The sequence below is a fragment of the Falco punctatus genome (genome assembly GCF_963210335.1).
Source record: "Falco punctatus genome assembly, chromosome: 11".
Lineage (NCBI taxonomy): Eukaryota > Metazoa > Chordata > Aves > Falconiformes > Falconidae > Falco > Falco punctatus.
Genome location: NC_137591.1, coordinates 11,277,077 through 11,289,590, shown reverse-complemented (window position 1 = coordinate 11,289,590; position 12,514 = coordinate 11,277,077). Strand labels below are relative to the sequence as shown.

At 48.6% G+C, this 12,514-nt stretch overlaps 2 protein-coding genes across 2 annotated transcripts in view; one reads left to right on the top strand and one right to left on the bottom strand.

The window, feature by feature from the left end:
• The window catches only part of IPP (intracisternal A particle-promoted polypeptide), a 106,133-nt gene that overhangs the window by 30,819 nt on the left and 62,800 nt on the right, over positions 1 to 12,514 (bottom strand). The gene's annotated exons all lie outside the window — the stretch shown is intronic.
• On the top strand, positions 598 to 12,452 carry NASP (nuclear autoantigenic sperm protein). The gene is made up of 15 exons (XM_080406114.1): positions 598 to 929; positions 1,860 to 1,910; positions 2,611 to 2,721; positions 3,271 to 3,351; positions 3,538 to 3,635; positions 4,359 to 5,258; positions 7,070 to 7,152; positions 8,098 to 8,183; positions 8,311 to 8,384; positions 9,458 to 9,646; positions 9,895 to 10,061; positions 10,482 to 10,535; positions 10,625 to 10,696; positions 11,632 to 11,760; positions 12,283 to 12,452. The coding sequence occupies exons 1-15, from the start codon at positions 868 to 870 to the stop codon at positions 12,334 to 12,336; spliced, it is 2,211 nt and encodes a 736-aa protein (XP_080262240.1). The 5' UTR covers positions 598 to 867; the 3' UTR covers positions 12,337 to 12,452.

Here is a 12,514-nt window from a genome sequence, read left to right as displayed (position 1 = left end):
ATACCCCGGGGAAAATGCGCCCCCCGGGCCACCCCCAGCTGCTCTGCTGTCACGGCTGCAGCAGCCATGGCTGCCTTGTCCGGGCCGTTGCATGTGCTGGGGGAAGAGCAGAGCAGCTGCCTGAGCCCAGCCGGAGCCATGGAGAGGCTGGGGCTGGACGTGGCGACACGGCGCCGGTGCGGGGTGCCGGTGCCCCCCGAGGCGTGCGGCACAGAAACCCGAGCCCGGCCAAGCGCGGGCTGGCGGTGCCGCTGGCCGTGCGCCATGTTAGCGAGCGCCCGCCCTGGCTACGGAGCGGAAGGCTCCGCGGGGCGGGGGCAGGCCCGGGCTCCGAGCAGGCGCTCGCTTCGCCCTCCCCGCGGCCCGAGGCCTGCGCCGGGGCGCGAACCTTCCCCCGCCTCCGGGGCAGGCCCTTCTCCCCGCGGGCAGCCCCCACGGCACGGCCGCCCTGCCCCGGGGCCCGCCCAGCCCGGCGTGCGGAGCGCAGTGCGGGCCCGGCGGGGCCGGGGCGGGCGCGGACTACGCTTCCCGGCGTGCCGCGCGGCGGCGCCCCCCCTCCCATCCGAACTCCGTTTCCCGGCGCCTCCCGCGCACCCCCGCCCCGCCTCGCCCGGCACTACACTTCCCGGCGTGCCGCGCGGCCCCGCCGCGGCCTCCCCCCCGAGACTACGCTTCCCAGCGAGCCCCGCGCGGCGGAGCCCCGAGCGTCCCGCGGAGGGCGGGCGCGCGGCATGCCGGGAGCGGTAGTCCTCTCGCGGCGTGCGCGCGCCGCGAGGCGGGCCGGGGCGTGTCCTCGGGGGTATATAGGCAGCCGGAGGGGCAGGGGTCTGCACTCTGCCGCCGCCGCCCCTCTCTCCAGCAGCTTCTATGCAAGCGTCGGCCGTCGCCGCTCCCCCCCGCGCTGAGCCCGCGCCGGCCTCCCCGACTAGGTAGGGCCGCGCGGGCCGGTCCCGGTCCCGGTGTGTGCGTGTCCGGAGGATGGGGGTGGCGGCAGGGGCGAGGGGGCCGCTTTCGCGCCACGGGGGTGACGGGAGGGGTGGGGGGCGGCGGGCAGGATTTCCTTTCGGGGGGGGTGGGGGAAGGCTGGGGGCGCCGGCTGGGCTGCCGCCCCTGCCCCCCGTGCCCCCGCCTCACCTCCGTTACCCCCCCCCCCACCGGCGGTGGTACGTGCCGTCCCGCTCCTCCAGCGCCAGCTGGGCCCGCTCGGCTCGCGCGGGGCCACCACGTGACCCCTGCGCGGCTGCTGCCATCTTTGTTGGGGGCAGCCGATGCCGCGGAACCTTGCCTGTGGGCCGGGTTGGGGGAGGGGGAGCGGGGGGGCGGGGGTGGGTGGTCCCGCAGCGTCACGTGGCGGCGGGCCGCCAGCCCGTCAGGAGCCGCCGCCGGGGTTTGGCGCCAATGGCGGGGGCGGGGCCGGGGGAAGGCGGGAAAGGCGCCCATTGTCTGCCGGGGCGGGGGGCCCGGCCGCTGCCCGCCTCGCCCGGCCTTTGTTCCGCCAGCGCCGCCCCCGCCCCCTCCTGTCAGCTGCCGGCCGGGGCCCAGCGGCCGCCCGCAGCGGTGCCGGGAGGGCGGCCCGGCCGCACCGCTGCTTCCCTGGCTGGAAAGGTGGCGTGGAACACAAGGTTCCGCGTTTTGTGGGTCGCCGCCGGTGTGCGGGGGGCGGCCCGGGCTGCGGAGCCGCTGGCTGGGCCTGTTGCGGTGCAGCCTGAGGGCGGGAGCGGCTGCTTGCCCGGCAGCCTGTAACTCAGACCGTCACCGGACCGGCGGGGCTGGTGGGGCGGCCGGTGGGCACCCTGAGGCTCGCCCCGCCACGGAACGGGTGGCCTGTTACCAACCCTTCCTCGATGTTTGGTTTGCAGGATGGAAGAGGAATTGGCAGCTCCTTCCACGTCCACAGACAAGACAGACAGGTGAGCTGGAGCTGTCAGTAGCCGAATACGTGAGGTGCAGGGTGGCCGAGTGGAAGCAGAACGCTCGCCCTTCACTTGTGTCGGGCTTGAAGTTCAGCTGCTGCGGGCACTGTAGGTGCCGGGTACTTGCCCTCACCCGTTGGTAGTCTGCATCAGGCTAGTGCAACAAAGCTCTTTCAAGGGCTAATAAATAACACAAATACTAGCTGTTGTTTAGGAACCTTCTGCTCTGTGAGTTAGTGCTTGGAAAGCGTTTGGGAGGCACAAGTATGTGGCCAGCATGTAGCAGTACCTCTGTGGGCAGCTCTTGTCCCACTTCAAGGTGCTGCACTGGGATGCTCCTTCTGGAAATGGAGCCACGGGAGATGTGCTGAATTGAAACTAAGGCTTGCATCTGTTTTTCTCAAATGCATGGCTATTGTATTGGTGTGCAACAACTTGAAATATATTCTTTAGCATCCTTTGTCATACCAGCTTCTTGCGGTGGTTGGCAAAATCAACCTGTCTGCCCTTGGCCATCAGAATTAAAAGTTGGTCCAGATTTAAACAAAATCAAACCACCCCTACCCTGGTAATTCAAACCAACCATTGTAATGTATGCAACTTGCTGTTGTATAAAGCTGACTAGGGTTTGAAAGCTGGATGTGAAATTACTATGGAAACTAACAGGATTCTGCATTTGATTTATTCTCCCCTCTAGTATGGATGTGGATGGAGAATCAAAGAAACTATTGGGTTTAGGACAGAAACACTTGGTAATGGGAAATATTCCGGCTGCTGTCAATGCGTTCCAAGAAGCTGCGAGCTTACTGTGAGTAATAGAATGTTTTGTGTGTTTTTATAGGGCTTGGGTTTCAGCTTGACTATACTGATGTGGCTTACACAGGAAAGATTGCAATTCTTACTTCATACATGCTGCTGTGTTTATAATACAAACGAGGAGAGGACAAACTGTTCAAATTGAACCCAAGTGTTGGACAATACTGTAGTTGGTATGCAATTTAGACAGCTTTTGTGGTAGTAATTGCTGGTGCGCTTCCCAAAGGAGAAAAAGGGATTTGGTATTTTATTTTGCAGTGTGGTTGTGATGACCGTTAATATGAAAATGACAGTGTTATTTGCTAGTAACATGTTTACTAGTCTTGATCGTTCTCTGAGGGTGACACCTCTTTGGGTTTTAGACTAATTTACTTTGCTGGATGTTTGAGAGCCACATCTAGCTGAGAGGAGCACCCGTTATTTGAAACTGTGGAAGACGAGCCAAGAAATTGATTCTTCCTGTCAGGCATTTTTCGCTTTCAAGCTTACGTACTAAAATCTGAAGCGGGCATAGGCAAATAATTCTTCGTTGCTTTTGTAGGGGTAAAAAATATGGTGAGACAGCGGATGAGTGTGCAGAAGCTTTTTTTTATTATGGAAAATCTCTCCTGGAATTGGCAAGGTATGTTAACAGTTTCTCATTTGTTTAAGAATCTGCCTGCCGTAACAGCATTTCACCATTGTATAGGCAGGGTTACACTTGAACTTCATGTAAGCAAGGTTGCACTGGGTGGGATGGGCCGTGGTATTACAGCTTGTGCGGTGTTGTTACAAGAGCTAAGGGATAACAAACTTTTGTTCTTGTTAGAATGGAAAATGGTGTGCTGGGAAACGCCTTAGAAGGGGTGCAGGTTGAAGAGGAAGAAGAAAAAGCTGAAGATGAGTCTGCATTACCAACTGTTGATGGTATGTAAAGCTGTCTGCCCTGTCGTGGAGGCACCAAGGTGCATTTTCTTGTCTGAATGATCCAAGTTCAGTCCATCGGTATCTTGAGTAGCCTGAATCATTCTGTTGAAACTCCTAGCAGCCTGAATGGACTTTTTTTATTCTTCTAATCTTTGTTAAAGATTGAAAAAAAAAACCCCTTAAACTCCTGCGAGGAACTGGTCACTGAAAGCACACGTAAAGGGTCACCAGGTGTCTGTGTCCTGAAGCACTGCATTCAGACTTGCTTTCTTAAGCTTCACAGTCAACTGGAACTGCTTTGTAACCTTGTAGCAGTACATTGTGTGTAGTAGGGCAGGTCAGAGTCTCTGTAAAAAGCCCAAGAACAGTAACTATTTTATACTACCTGCAGCTGGACATAATACAGGAATTCCTGTCAATCCAGACTATTAAAAGCACTGGCACCTCTTGCTTAGCTGTGACTAAAAATGCTAGCGCGCAAAACTGCACACTGCTTGAGCAGCTGCTTGCAATAATGCAGTCTGGGGAAGGGTTTGCTTATTTCAAGTTAATATGTTGGTTGTATCTTAATTCCTTGTACTTTGAAAATGGACCTCTTAGGAATGTCATCTAACTTGGTGACAAACCAACACACTGGAGGGTCTGAGGGTGGTATTGTCAGTGCCCATTAATGTCTTTTATCACTAAACTCGAAGAAATGTTTATGCTTCCTCAATCATGTAGAAGAAGCAAGGGAAGAGTTGAGAGAACAGGTATATAATGCCATGGGGGAAAAAGAAGAGGCCAAAAAGTCTACAGAAGAGTCTCCAGTACTATCTGAGAAGGAAATCAAAGAAGAGGATGTTGAAATGGAAGACATCACGGAAGAAAAACCAACAGAAGAAGCAGTTGCTGACAAGGATGTAAAGCTTGAAGAGGCTGAAGAGAAGACAGAGGCTTCTGTGGAAAAAGAAGTAACTTCAGAAGAGCAGAAACAGCAGGTTGCTGTGGAAAAGGAGGCTGCAAAAGAAACAGCAGCTGTGGAAGAGAAGGTAGTGGAAGAAGAGCGGAAGATGGTGCCTGAAGACAAGGTAGCAGAGGCAACTGAGGAGAAGGAGAGAATGATAGAAGCTTCAGACAAGGAGGTGGAAGCCTCTGTAGAAGAGGCTGAAGCTGGAGAAGTGACTGTGGAAGAGAAGGGAGATGTGGCAGAGCAGACAGCAAAAGCAACAGAAAAAGATCTGGCTGTGGAAAAGGGAGAGGCTGTAGAAGGGCAGGCAGAGGCAGCTGTGGAAGAAGAGAAGGCAGTAGCGCAAGTGACAGCGGAAGTGCAGGCAGCAGTTGCTGTGGAGCAGAAAGAAGCTGCAGAAGGGGCAGCAGAAGCAGCTGAACAGAAGAAGGTGGAGGAGAAACAAGAGCTGGTAGAGACTGCTGCAGAAGAGAAGCCAGATGAGTCCAAAGAGCCAGAGTCCTCAAAGGAACCCATGCCCACAGAGGGCAAAGAGCCATCTAATGACTTGGAAGAAAAGGCTGAAGTAGCTGCTAAGGTAGAGAAAGAGGAAAAGAAGGATGACCTGGTGGAAGAGGGTGAAGGTGCTAAGGTAGAAAAAGAAGAGAAAGATGACCTGATGGAAGAGGGAGAAGGTAACAGTGAGAGGAGAAGTTATTGTGGGTGGATGACTTGATGGATTTGGCTAACAATGGGTAAAAAGTGTTCCATTCAGAATTTTCTGTTTGCCTTAGAATAAGGAAAAGGCACAGTAAAGGGGCTTTTGGAGGATTTTACATCCAAGTAAAGTTTCAAGGAATGGTCTCAGTTTCTTTAGACTAACGCTTAACTAACTGCAAAGCAAATCTTCAAAGCAAACTTAGAGCCCTGTGAAATGTGTAAGTAACGGCTAGGCTCGTGGAGAATACTGAATGGATGTTCACTTGCATGCGTCTGGGTGTATTGCACTAACCTTCAGCACAAGTTGTTCGGAAGCACAAGTTGTCTCTGGTTATAACCATACTTCATTTTAAAAGTGGAGCAGAAAAATAACAGCTGAATACATTAAAAAGAAAAGTAAATACGCTTTTAGTGGGGGGGAAGGAGCTCTCCCTTTGAGTCTCTCTGACAATTACAAGTAAGCATTTAGTTGGCAAATCTAAACTTAGTTTGCCTTGGAACCTGAAGGCTTATTGTTACTATCTAGTACAGTCTTCCAGCTCTCTAGCTTTTTCTGCCATTCTGCTTCCCTGCTTCACTGTAGCTGTTTTCTGGATTACGTTAGAGTAACTTAGTAAAACTTGCACATTTTGCTGAAGTATTACTTGCATGGTCTTAGTAGGCCAGTGCTTCCTATTGCACAACTTAATTGATGAGCTGATAATTGAAACTTTGCTTCAGAGGAAGAGCCTTATTTTAGGAGTGGTAAACATTCAGACTAAATCCTTTTGGACACTGACAGGATTTGTACTGCTGAGCAGAGTGAACCTCACTGGTGGAACAGCTGCCTAACAAGGTGTCTGTCTGGATGTAGTATGACTGAACATAAACTAAGAATAGTTATCCACTCATCGTTATCCTGTGAAAGGCTGCTTATGTACAAATACTGCTGCTTTCCCCCACCATCCCCAACTCTGCTAGTCTGAGGACACTCCTGAACGTCCTCATCTAGTACTGTGTCATTCCAGACTTCTCCCACTACTTAAAAAGTCTTAACTTCTTAACACCTCCTCTGGTTTACCTTTGAGCTGTCCTGATACAGGTTTGGCCATCTCAGTGGTAGGTGAGGGTTCTCTAGTCTCTGTCCCATCAAGCTCATGTTACTCTGGAATTAGCAGTCATGATATGGGAACTAAGCGTGTGACCTTAGCATGCAAGTCAACCAATGCTCTGAAGTTACTAGCCGTACTCCTTCATTGCACACTTTCCCAAAAATCTTTTCTACAAGTAGAATAGATCATGTAGTGCTCCTACATAGTATCAGAAGTCAAATCAGTGCTGCACAATACAGATTCATTAATAACATTGCTGATGTGTCTGACATGAGGAACATGAATTCAGAAATAGTCTTTATTTGTACACAGTTTGGCAGCTATCTTGCTGAAAACTGTTATCTGTAGCATGAAGTCCAGCAACTGACCGGTACCTCCAGAGCTCAGTCCAGCATCCTGTGGTTTCAGTGGGAGTTCACAATGAATTTGTGAGAACTGAATCCTGTGTTAGTTTCTGTTCTAGATAATGTGAAGTTAAACTTAAAACAAGGGCTAAGGCAGCCTGGAACTACTTTAGTCTATGGTGCCTACCGCTTTCAGCAAGATGGCTGCTGCTGAGCATTTAATGTATCTGTGCTCTTCTTGCATCACACATCTAACCTGTCACTGGAAGGATAAGGGCTGGATATTTATTCTGCCTGACTCCATATGAAGCAAGCATAACAACAAGTGTTGTTCATCTACTTTCCTTGTAGAAACAGAAGAATCTGAAGAGGAAGATAAAGAAAATGATAAAGCTGAAGATGATAAGGAGAATGAATTGACAGTAGAAGACAAGGTGAGATTGCTGAGCTCTGATATGTGTGCTCATAGGAGAGTGCAGTGTTTATCTAAATGTCATGTTAAAGCCTTTATAAGAGCTCATGTGTATTTCATTTAGTCTTGTGTAGGAAATTACTTTTGAAAACCAGTATTGCCTAAAGAAGCAGCGTGTTCTGCATAGTCTGCGTTGCAGAATCTTGCTCAGCTCTGTAAACTTGGGCTTGTTTAGCTGCGCTGAAACAAATGCTTGCAGTCTACTGATGAGTAAAGCAGCCTGGTGAATGCAGGGACAGGCAGGGACAGTTGCTTTAGCTTGTGGCTAAAGTTAGTTACTTGCAAGAGTTCATTCTCCGCTTGTTTTGTTGGCTCCCTGTGTATGTTGAATGCACCCAGTCCAGGAAGTCCTGATTAGGATGGGGATTTAGTGGGAAGTGTAGTGCTGCTTAAATCTGAGGTGTTATGTTGATATAGCAGTCAAAACACCTGGAAAAATCTGAAGCCTGTTAGAGTGTGCTACTAAGCATGCTAGACAACTGTTTGGAATATCGGTCTGTTCCTCAGGCTATTCTAATGGAAGCTCAAAAGCTCATTTGAAAAGCGGAACATGGAACTCCTTTACTTAGCTTTTGGTTCATCTAAACAGCACCTTAAATGAAATCCTACTCTTGGGATAATATTGGTGCTTGGTGCCCTGTTATTTCTGGAAAAAAGAATTAAGGCTGTATCAACTGACGACAGTGTAAGCCTATGTTCTACTTAAAACATCTTTGCTGCAGGCAAAATCTTGGTTGATGCAATAACTTCTGCTCTGTGTGTTTTGTTTTGTTGTTTTTTTTTTCTCCTAGTGGTAAACTGTTGACTTCTTCAAGAAATTTATTCCTTGACAATGCTGCTTAGAAATTCAGTGCTGGTGTTTGATGTGATATGCAACCAAGTCACTCAATCTTTAATGCATTTCTAGTCTTTACAGGAAAGTGAGGAGGATGAAATTGGAAATCTTGAGCTAGCCTGGGACATGCTGGAGTTAGCAAAAGTCATCTACAAGAGGTAAATACTGAAGTCCTAATTTGGATATGTGCTAGAGAAACTCATTGTAAGTGGGAGGTGGCATAAGCAATTGGTGAATGTGGCATATTCTGATCAGTTTTTGAAAACTACTTTTTTCTTGATTTAGACAAGAAACAAAAGAAGCTCAGCTCCATGCGGCTCAAGCTCATCTAAAGCTAGGAGAAGTTAGCATTGAATCTGGTTAGTATTAATGCTTACGTACAGAGTGTTCAGTTCCACTTTCTGTTGTGCTCGATTTTGTACTTAAAGTGAATGGAGGTGAGTTAAGGCTGTTAAGATGAAAGCAAAATAAGCTTTGTCTGATTATGGTAGTGCAGCCATGTGAGAAGCTTTGGAATCAAGGGATGAACGAGTTGGTGTCTTAAACAGGGTACTTTGTGCTTTTCCAGAACACTGAAGGAAGGCTGAGTGGGAGGTAGCGTGTTACCAGATCAAAACCAGCCTTGTGTTCTGCTTTATAGGCAGGGTTTGGTTATCTTCAGAAACTTGGGAGAGACCTGCTGTATTGAAACAGTGAGTCGCTGAGCTTGGTGGGAGGTGTCAGTACCATGCCACTTCCAGAACCATAAAGACCACAAATGGAAAATGGTTGACTGTCTTAGACTTTCCAAAATTTTGGGGTATGGTCAGGAAAGGCTCTTATGCAGCAGAAAAAAGGAGTGGGAAGGAAGCCCCAGGTTTTCACTTTCTAATGTGTCTTTATTTGCCCTTCAGTTAAAAACATGTCTTAAGCTTGTTAAATCCAAGTAGAGTGTAACGTTTTCCGTTATGGCAAGCATTGGAAATAATCTGACAGGTTTCTGGACCGGGGCTACAAAACGGTTGTGTCTTGTGTCACTAGAATGCATTCAGTGGAGCGCTTGACTGGAAGGTAGCCGGGGCTGTCCTGAGCTCTGGATTCAAGTTGCAGTTGGGAGCAGTTACGTACGGTTTCTGGTAGTGGGTAAATCAGGATTTGTGTGCCTGGCTTTGACTCAGCTGCTTCGTTAGCAGTGTTGCTGTGAGTAGACAAAGCGCTCCTGGGAGAACGAGAGGAACTGGACTCGAATCAGTCTTTGAGGGGGGAGGCAGAGTTGTCACTTGGTAGTCTGAGAGCAGCCTGTTGCTGAACAGAACTGCCGTGTTCAACGGTGGTTCTGTTTTCAGGCTATATGAAGTGTAATAAAATGGGGAGTAACTGAATGAGGGTTTAGATCTTGCTTGTTTGGATAAGTGAGTGTGGTTTGCAAAGACCTTGTGGCTTTCTCCTACAGAAAACTACACACAGGCTATAGAAGAGTTTCAGGCCTGCCTGGCCCTACAGCAGAAGTACCTGGAGGCTCACGACCGCCTGCTAGCTGAGAGTCACTACCAGCTGGCGCTGGCGTACCACTACAACAGCCAGTTTGATGAGGCAGTTTTGCAGTTCGGTAAATCCATGGAAGTCATTGACAAGAGAATGGGTAAGAGGATTTCTAAAACTGCCTAGTGAATGAGAGCTTTCACGAGTCAGAGCAGACTTTAACTGCCTTAAAAGTACTTAGGTGTGCTTACTGCCTTGCTGCGCAAACATTTGTGGGTCTGAAAGTGGTAACGGGCTGTACTGATACCAGAATTGTTGAAACAGTGTGTTAGCAGGTACTTGCCTCAGGATCACTGGACAGCTACTTTGTCTTGAGATTTTTTTGCCATGATAGCTCTTTTGTCCTAGCAATGCTCACTGAGCGAATAAAGAAGGCAGAAAGTGGGTCCCCTGAAGATGAGAAGGAGATCGAAGAACTAAAGGAACTGCTTCCTGAAATTAAAGAAAAGATAGAAGATTCCAAGGAGTCTCAAAAGAGTGCAAGAGTAGCTGAGCAGGCGCTGAAAGCAACTCTGGTTAGTGCACCCAGTGGTTTCCTTCTAACCAAGCGTTCTTCCAGTCACACTTGTAAACCAGCAGTGGAAGGAGCTCAGACTTGGTGGTACGGACTGGGGGCTGATGGTGGATGCTACAGGCTGTGATTGTGAGGAGGGAACTAAGGCAGCTGACGCCTGAAGAGAGGCTATTTAGTAAGTGCACCAACACTAACTGTTCCAAACTAAACTGGAATATGATGGGCTTCTATAGCAGTTGAATGTGTTGGGGCAGCAACAGGTCAGCCAAATGTGAGAATAGACTCAAGTGTTGCATCTGTCTGGTGTATGAGTGTAGGCTGCAGCACTGAGGCGTCAAGGATCTGGGTTTTCTGTCCTTCTCTAAACAAGCATATATGGTCTCGCCAGAACTTGTTCAGTGTTTTTTCTGCTTTTCTTAAGGTTGGAACTACATCTGGCTTTGCACAACGTGAAGACAGTGGCTCTGTTTCCACAGTAAGTTAACTTAAGATGGATCTTGATAATTCCTGTCTGCTCTGAGGATTGCTGTTTGCTGTTACTCATGTGTCAATGTCTGGTAACAGATTCCAGTGAGAAAAGCAGCTGACGGTGCATCTCAGTGTGTTACAGACATCTCTCACCTAGTCAGGAAAAAGGTGAGTCCAGAAATTACTAGTTGAACAGTTTGTTAAAGCACTCTTGGCTTACTCTGTATAATTGGATTTCTTGTCTTAAAACTTTTTTTTTCTTCACTTAGCCCTATAATGGAAAAAAACACTCTAAAAGCAAAACTAGAAACAATGTGTGAAACCCCTTTCCACTGGGAGCCACCCAGCCTCCAGGAGACTGCTCCTGATGGCTCTGCACCCTGCCTGACCTGCACTGGTTTAACTTCAGAGCAGAGTTGTGTGGCTTCTGCAGGTGCTCTCTGAACAAGTGCCCTCTTCTGCAAGAGGGCATCTGCAAGAAGAGCAGGGTTGCCTACAGATCTTAAGAAAAGGGCAAGCAACCAGCCTGGGCTGGAATCCCTTCTTTCCAAGTGGAAATGGAGAACTGGACTTAATGAATAGCAAAGCCAGTATAATGGTACTAATAAGCTGCCTCTAAAGAGATGCTGTATTGAGCGCTATTTTCCTGTTTGATGTAATTAGTTATCCCCTATAGGATCTTATTTTGTATGCTGCTGTGGCGCAGCCTGGCCTGTGTTGTATCAGCCTCTTTCAGTTTGGGTTTGCCCGGAGCAGCTTTGCTGCGCTCTACAGAGGTGATTGTAAGTGTGATAGATGCCCTAGATCTACCCCCTTACCAGTGACCTGGCTCAGCAGTTGTGTTTCCTTGCTGAACTATAACTAAGGATAATTTGGCACTACGGATATTAGCACCTAAATGTCTTAATGGAAATGCCTTCCAGTTGAGACCTTTGTGCCAAAGCCTCAGAACTTTGGTTAAATCGTAACAGTGAAGTTTGTCTTGAACCTGGCAAGTAGAAGTTGAATAAATGTGCAGTGATGTCTAAAAAAAAGTCTAAAAAAATAAAAAGCTTAAACTTTAATTTGTACATTGTGAAGACTATAAATAATTTTCTTCTCAGAGGAAACCAGAGGAGGAGACCCAACAGGGAGAGAATGAAGCTAAGAAATCCAAACCAGAACTGGCTGTCAATGGTGGTGCTGATGCTGTCCCCAGTGGAAATGAGGTTCCAGAAAAAATGGAAGAGGAGGTGGGCAGCTGAGTCAGGAGTCCGTGTCATGCTTCTTGGGTTTTTCTCCTTCCCTTCCCTCTGTTCAGGCATGGGCTTGTGCCTGGTAGATGTACTGGTTTTATTGCCTGCTGGTCTTTTCACAAGGCTTCCCGGATGGGATGGGGAGCGTTCCCCAGCTGGCAGGATGCATGTTCTACTGTGGTGTCCGACACTGGGCTGGGAAGACACCAGCTGTGGAGACTTGCCTGTGGGGTGGGACAGAAACATCTTCTGGGTGTTTGAGCCAGGCTGAACTACAGCACAGGGCCTTTTCCCAAAGTATTTTTGATACTCCTGGGTTTTCTTACTTACCTGGGCTACAATTGTTACATGTCAATATTTTAGGATAGTGTTGGCCTCTGAAGACCAGCAAAGCACAAGTAGTAATTTTAAGTGTTCAACTTACAGAAACCTTGAACTGCTGCATGAATTGGTGCTGTAAGGTGGTGTCTTGGTTTTTTTTTAAAAAAAAAAAACACAAACCCTTCTCTTTCCTTTTAGACAGAGAAAAGGCCACAAGCAGAATCAGGGGCTGCAGTTGAAAGCACAGTATGATAATTCCTTAACCTTGGACACTCCTCTCCTTACAAGGAAAATGGTTTTGTATATAGTGTATTTTTTCACTTTTTGGCAACTTTTGTATGACTCCAATAAAGATTGTAAGCAAATAATCCCTGCCTTGATCTTCCTCCTGTTACAAGCTCCAGCCTCTGTTCCTCACCTGGTTGCCCCA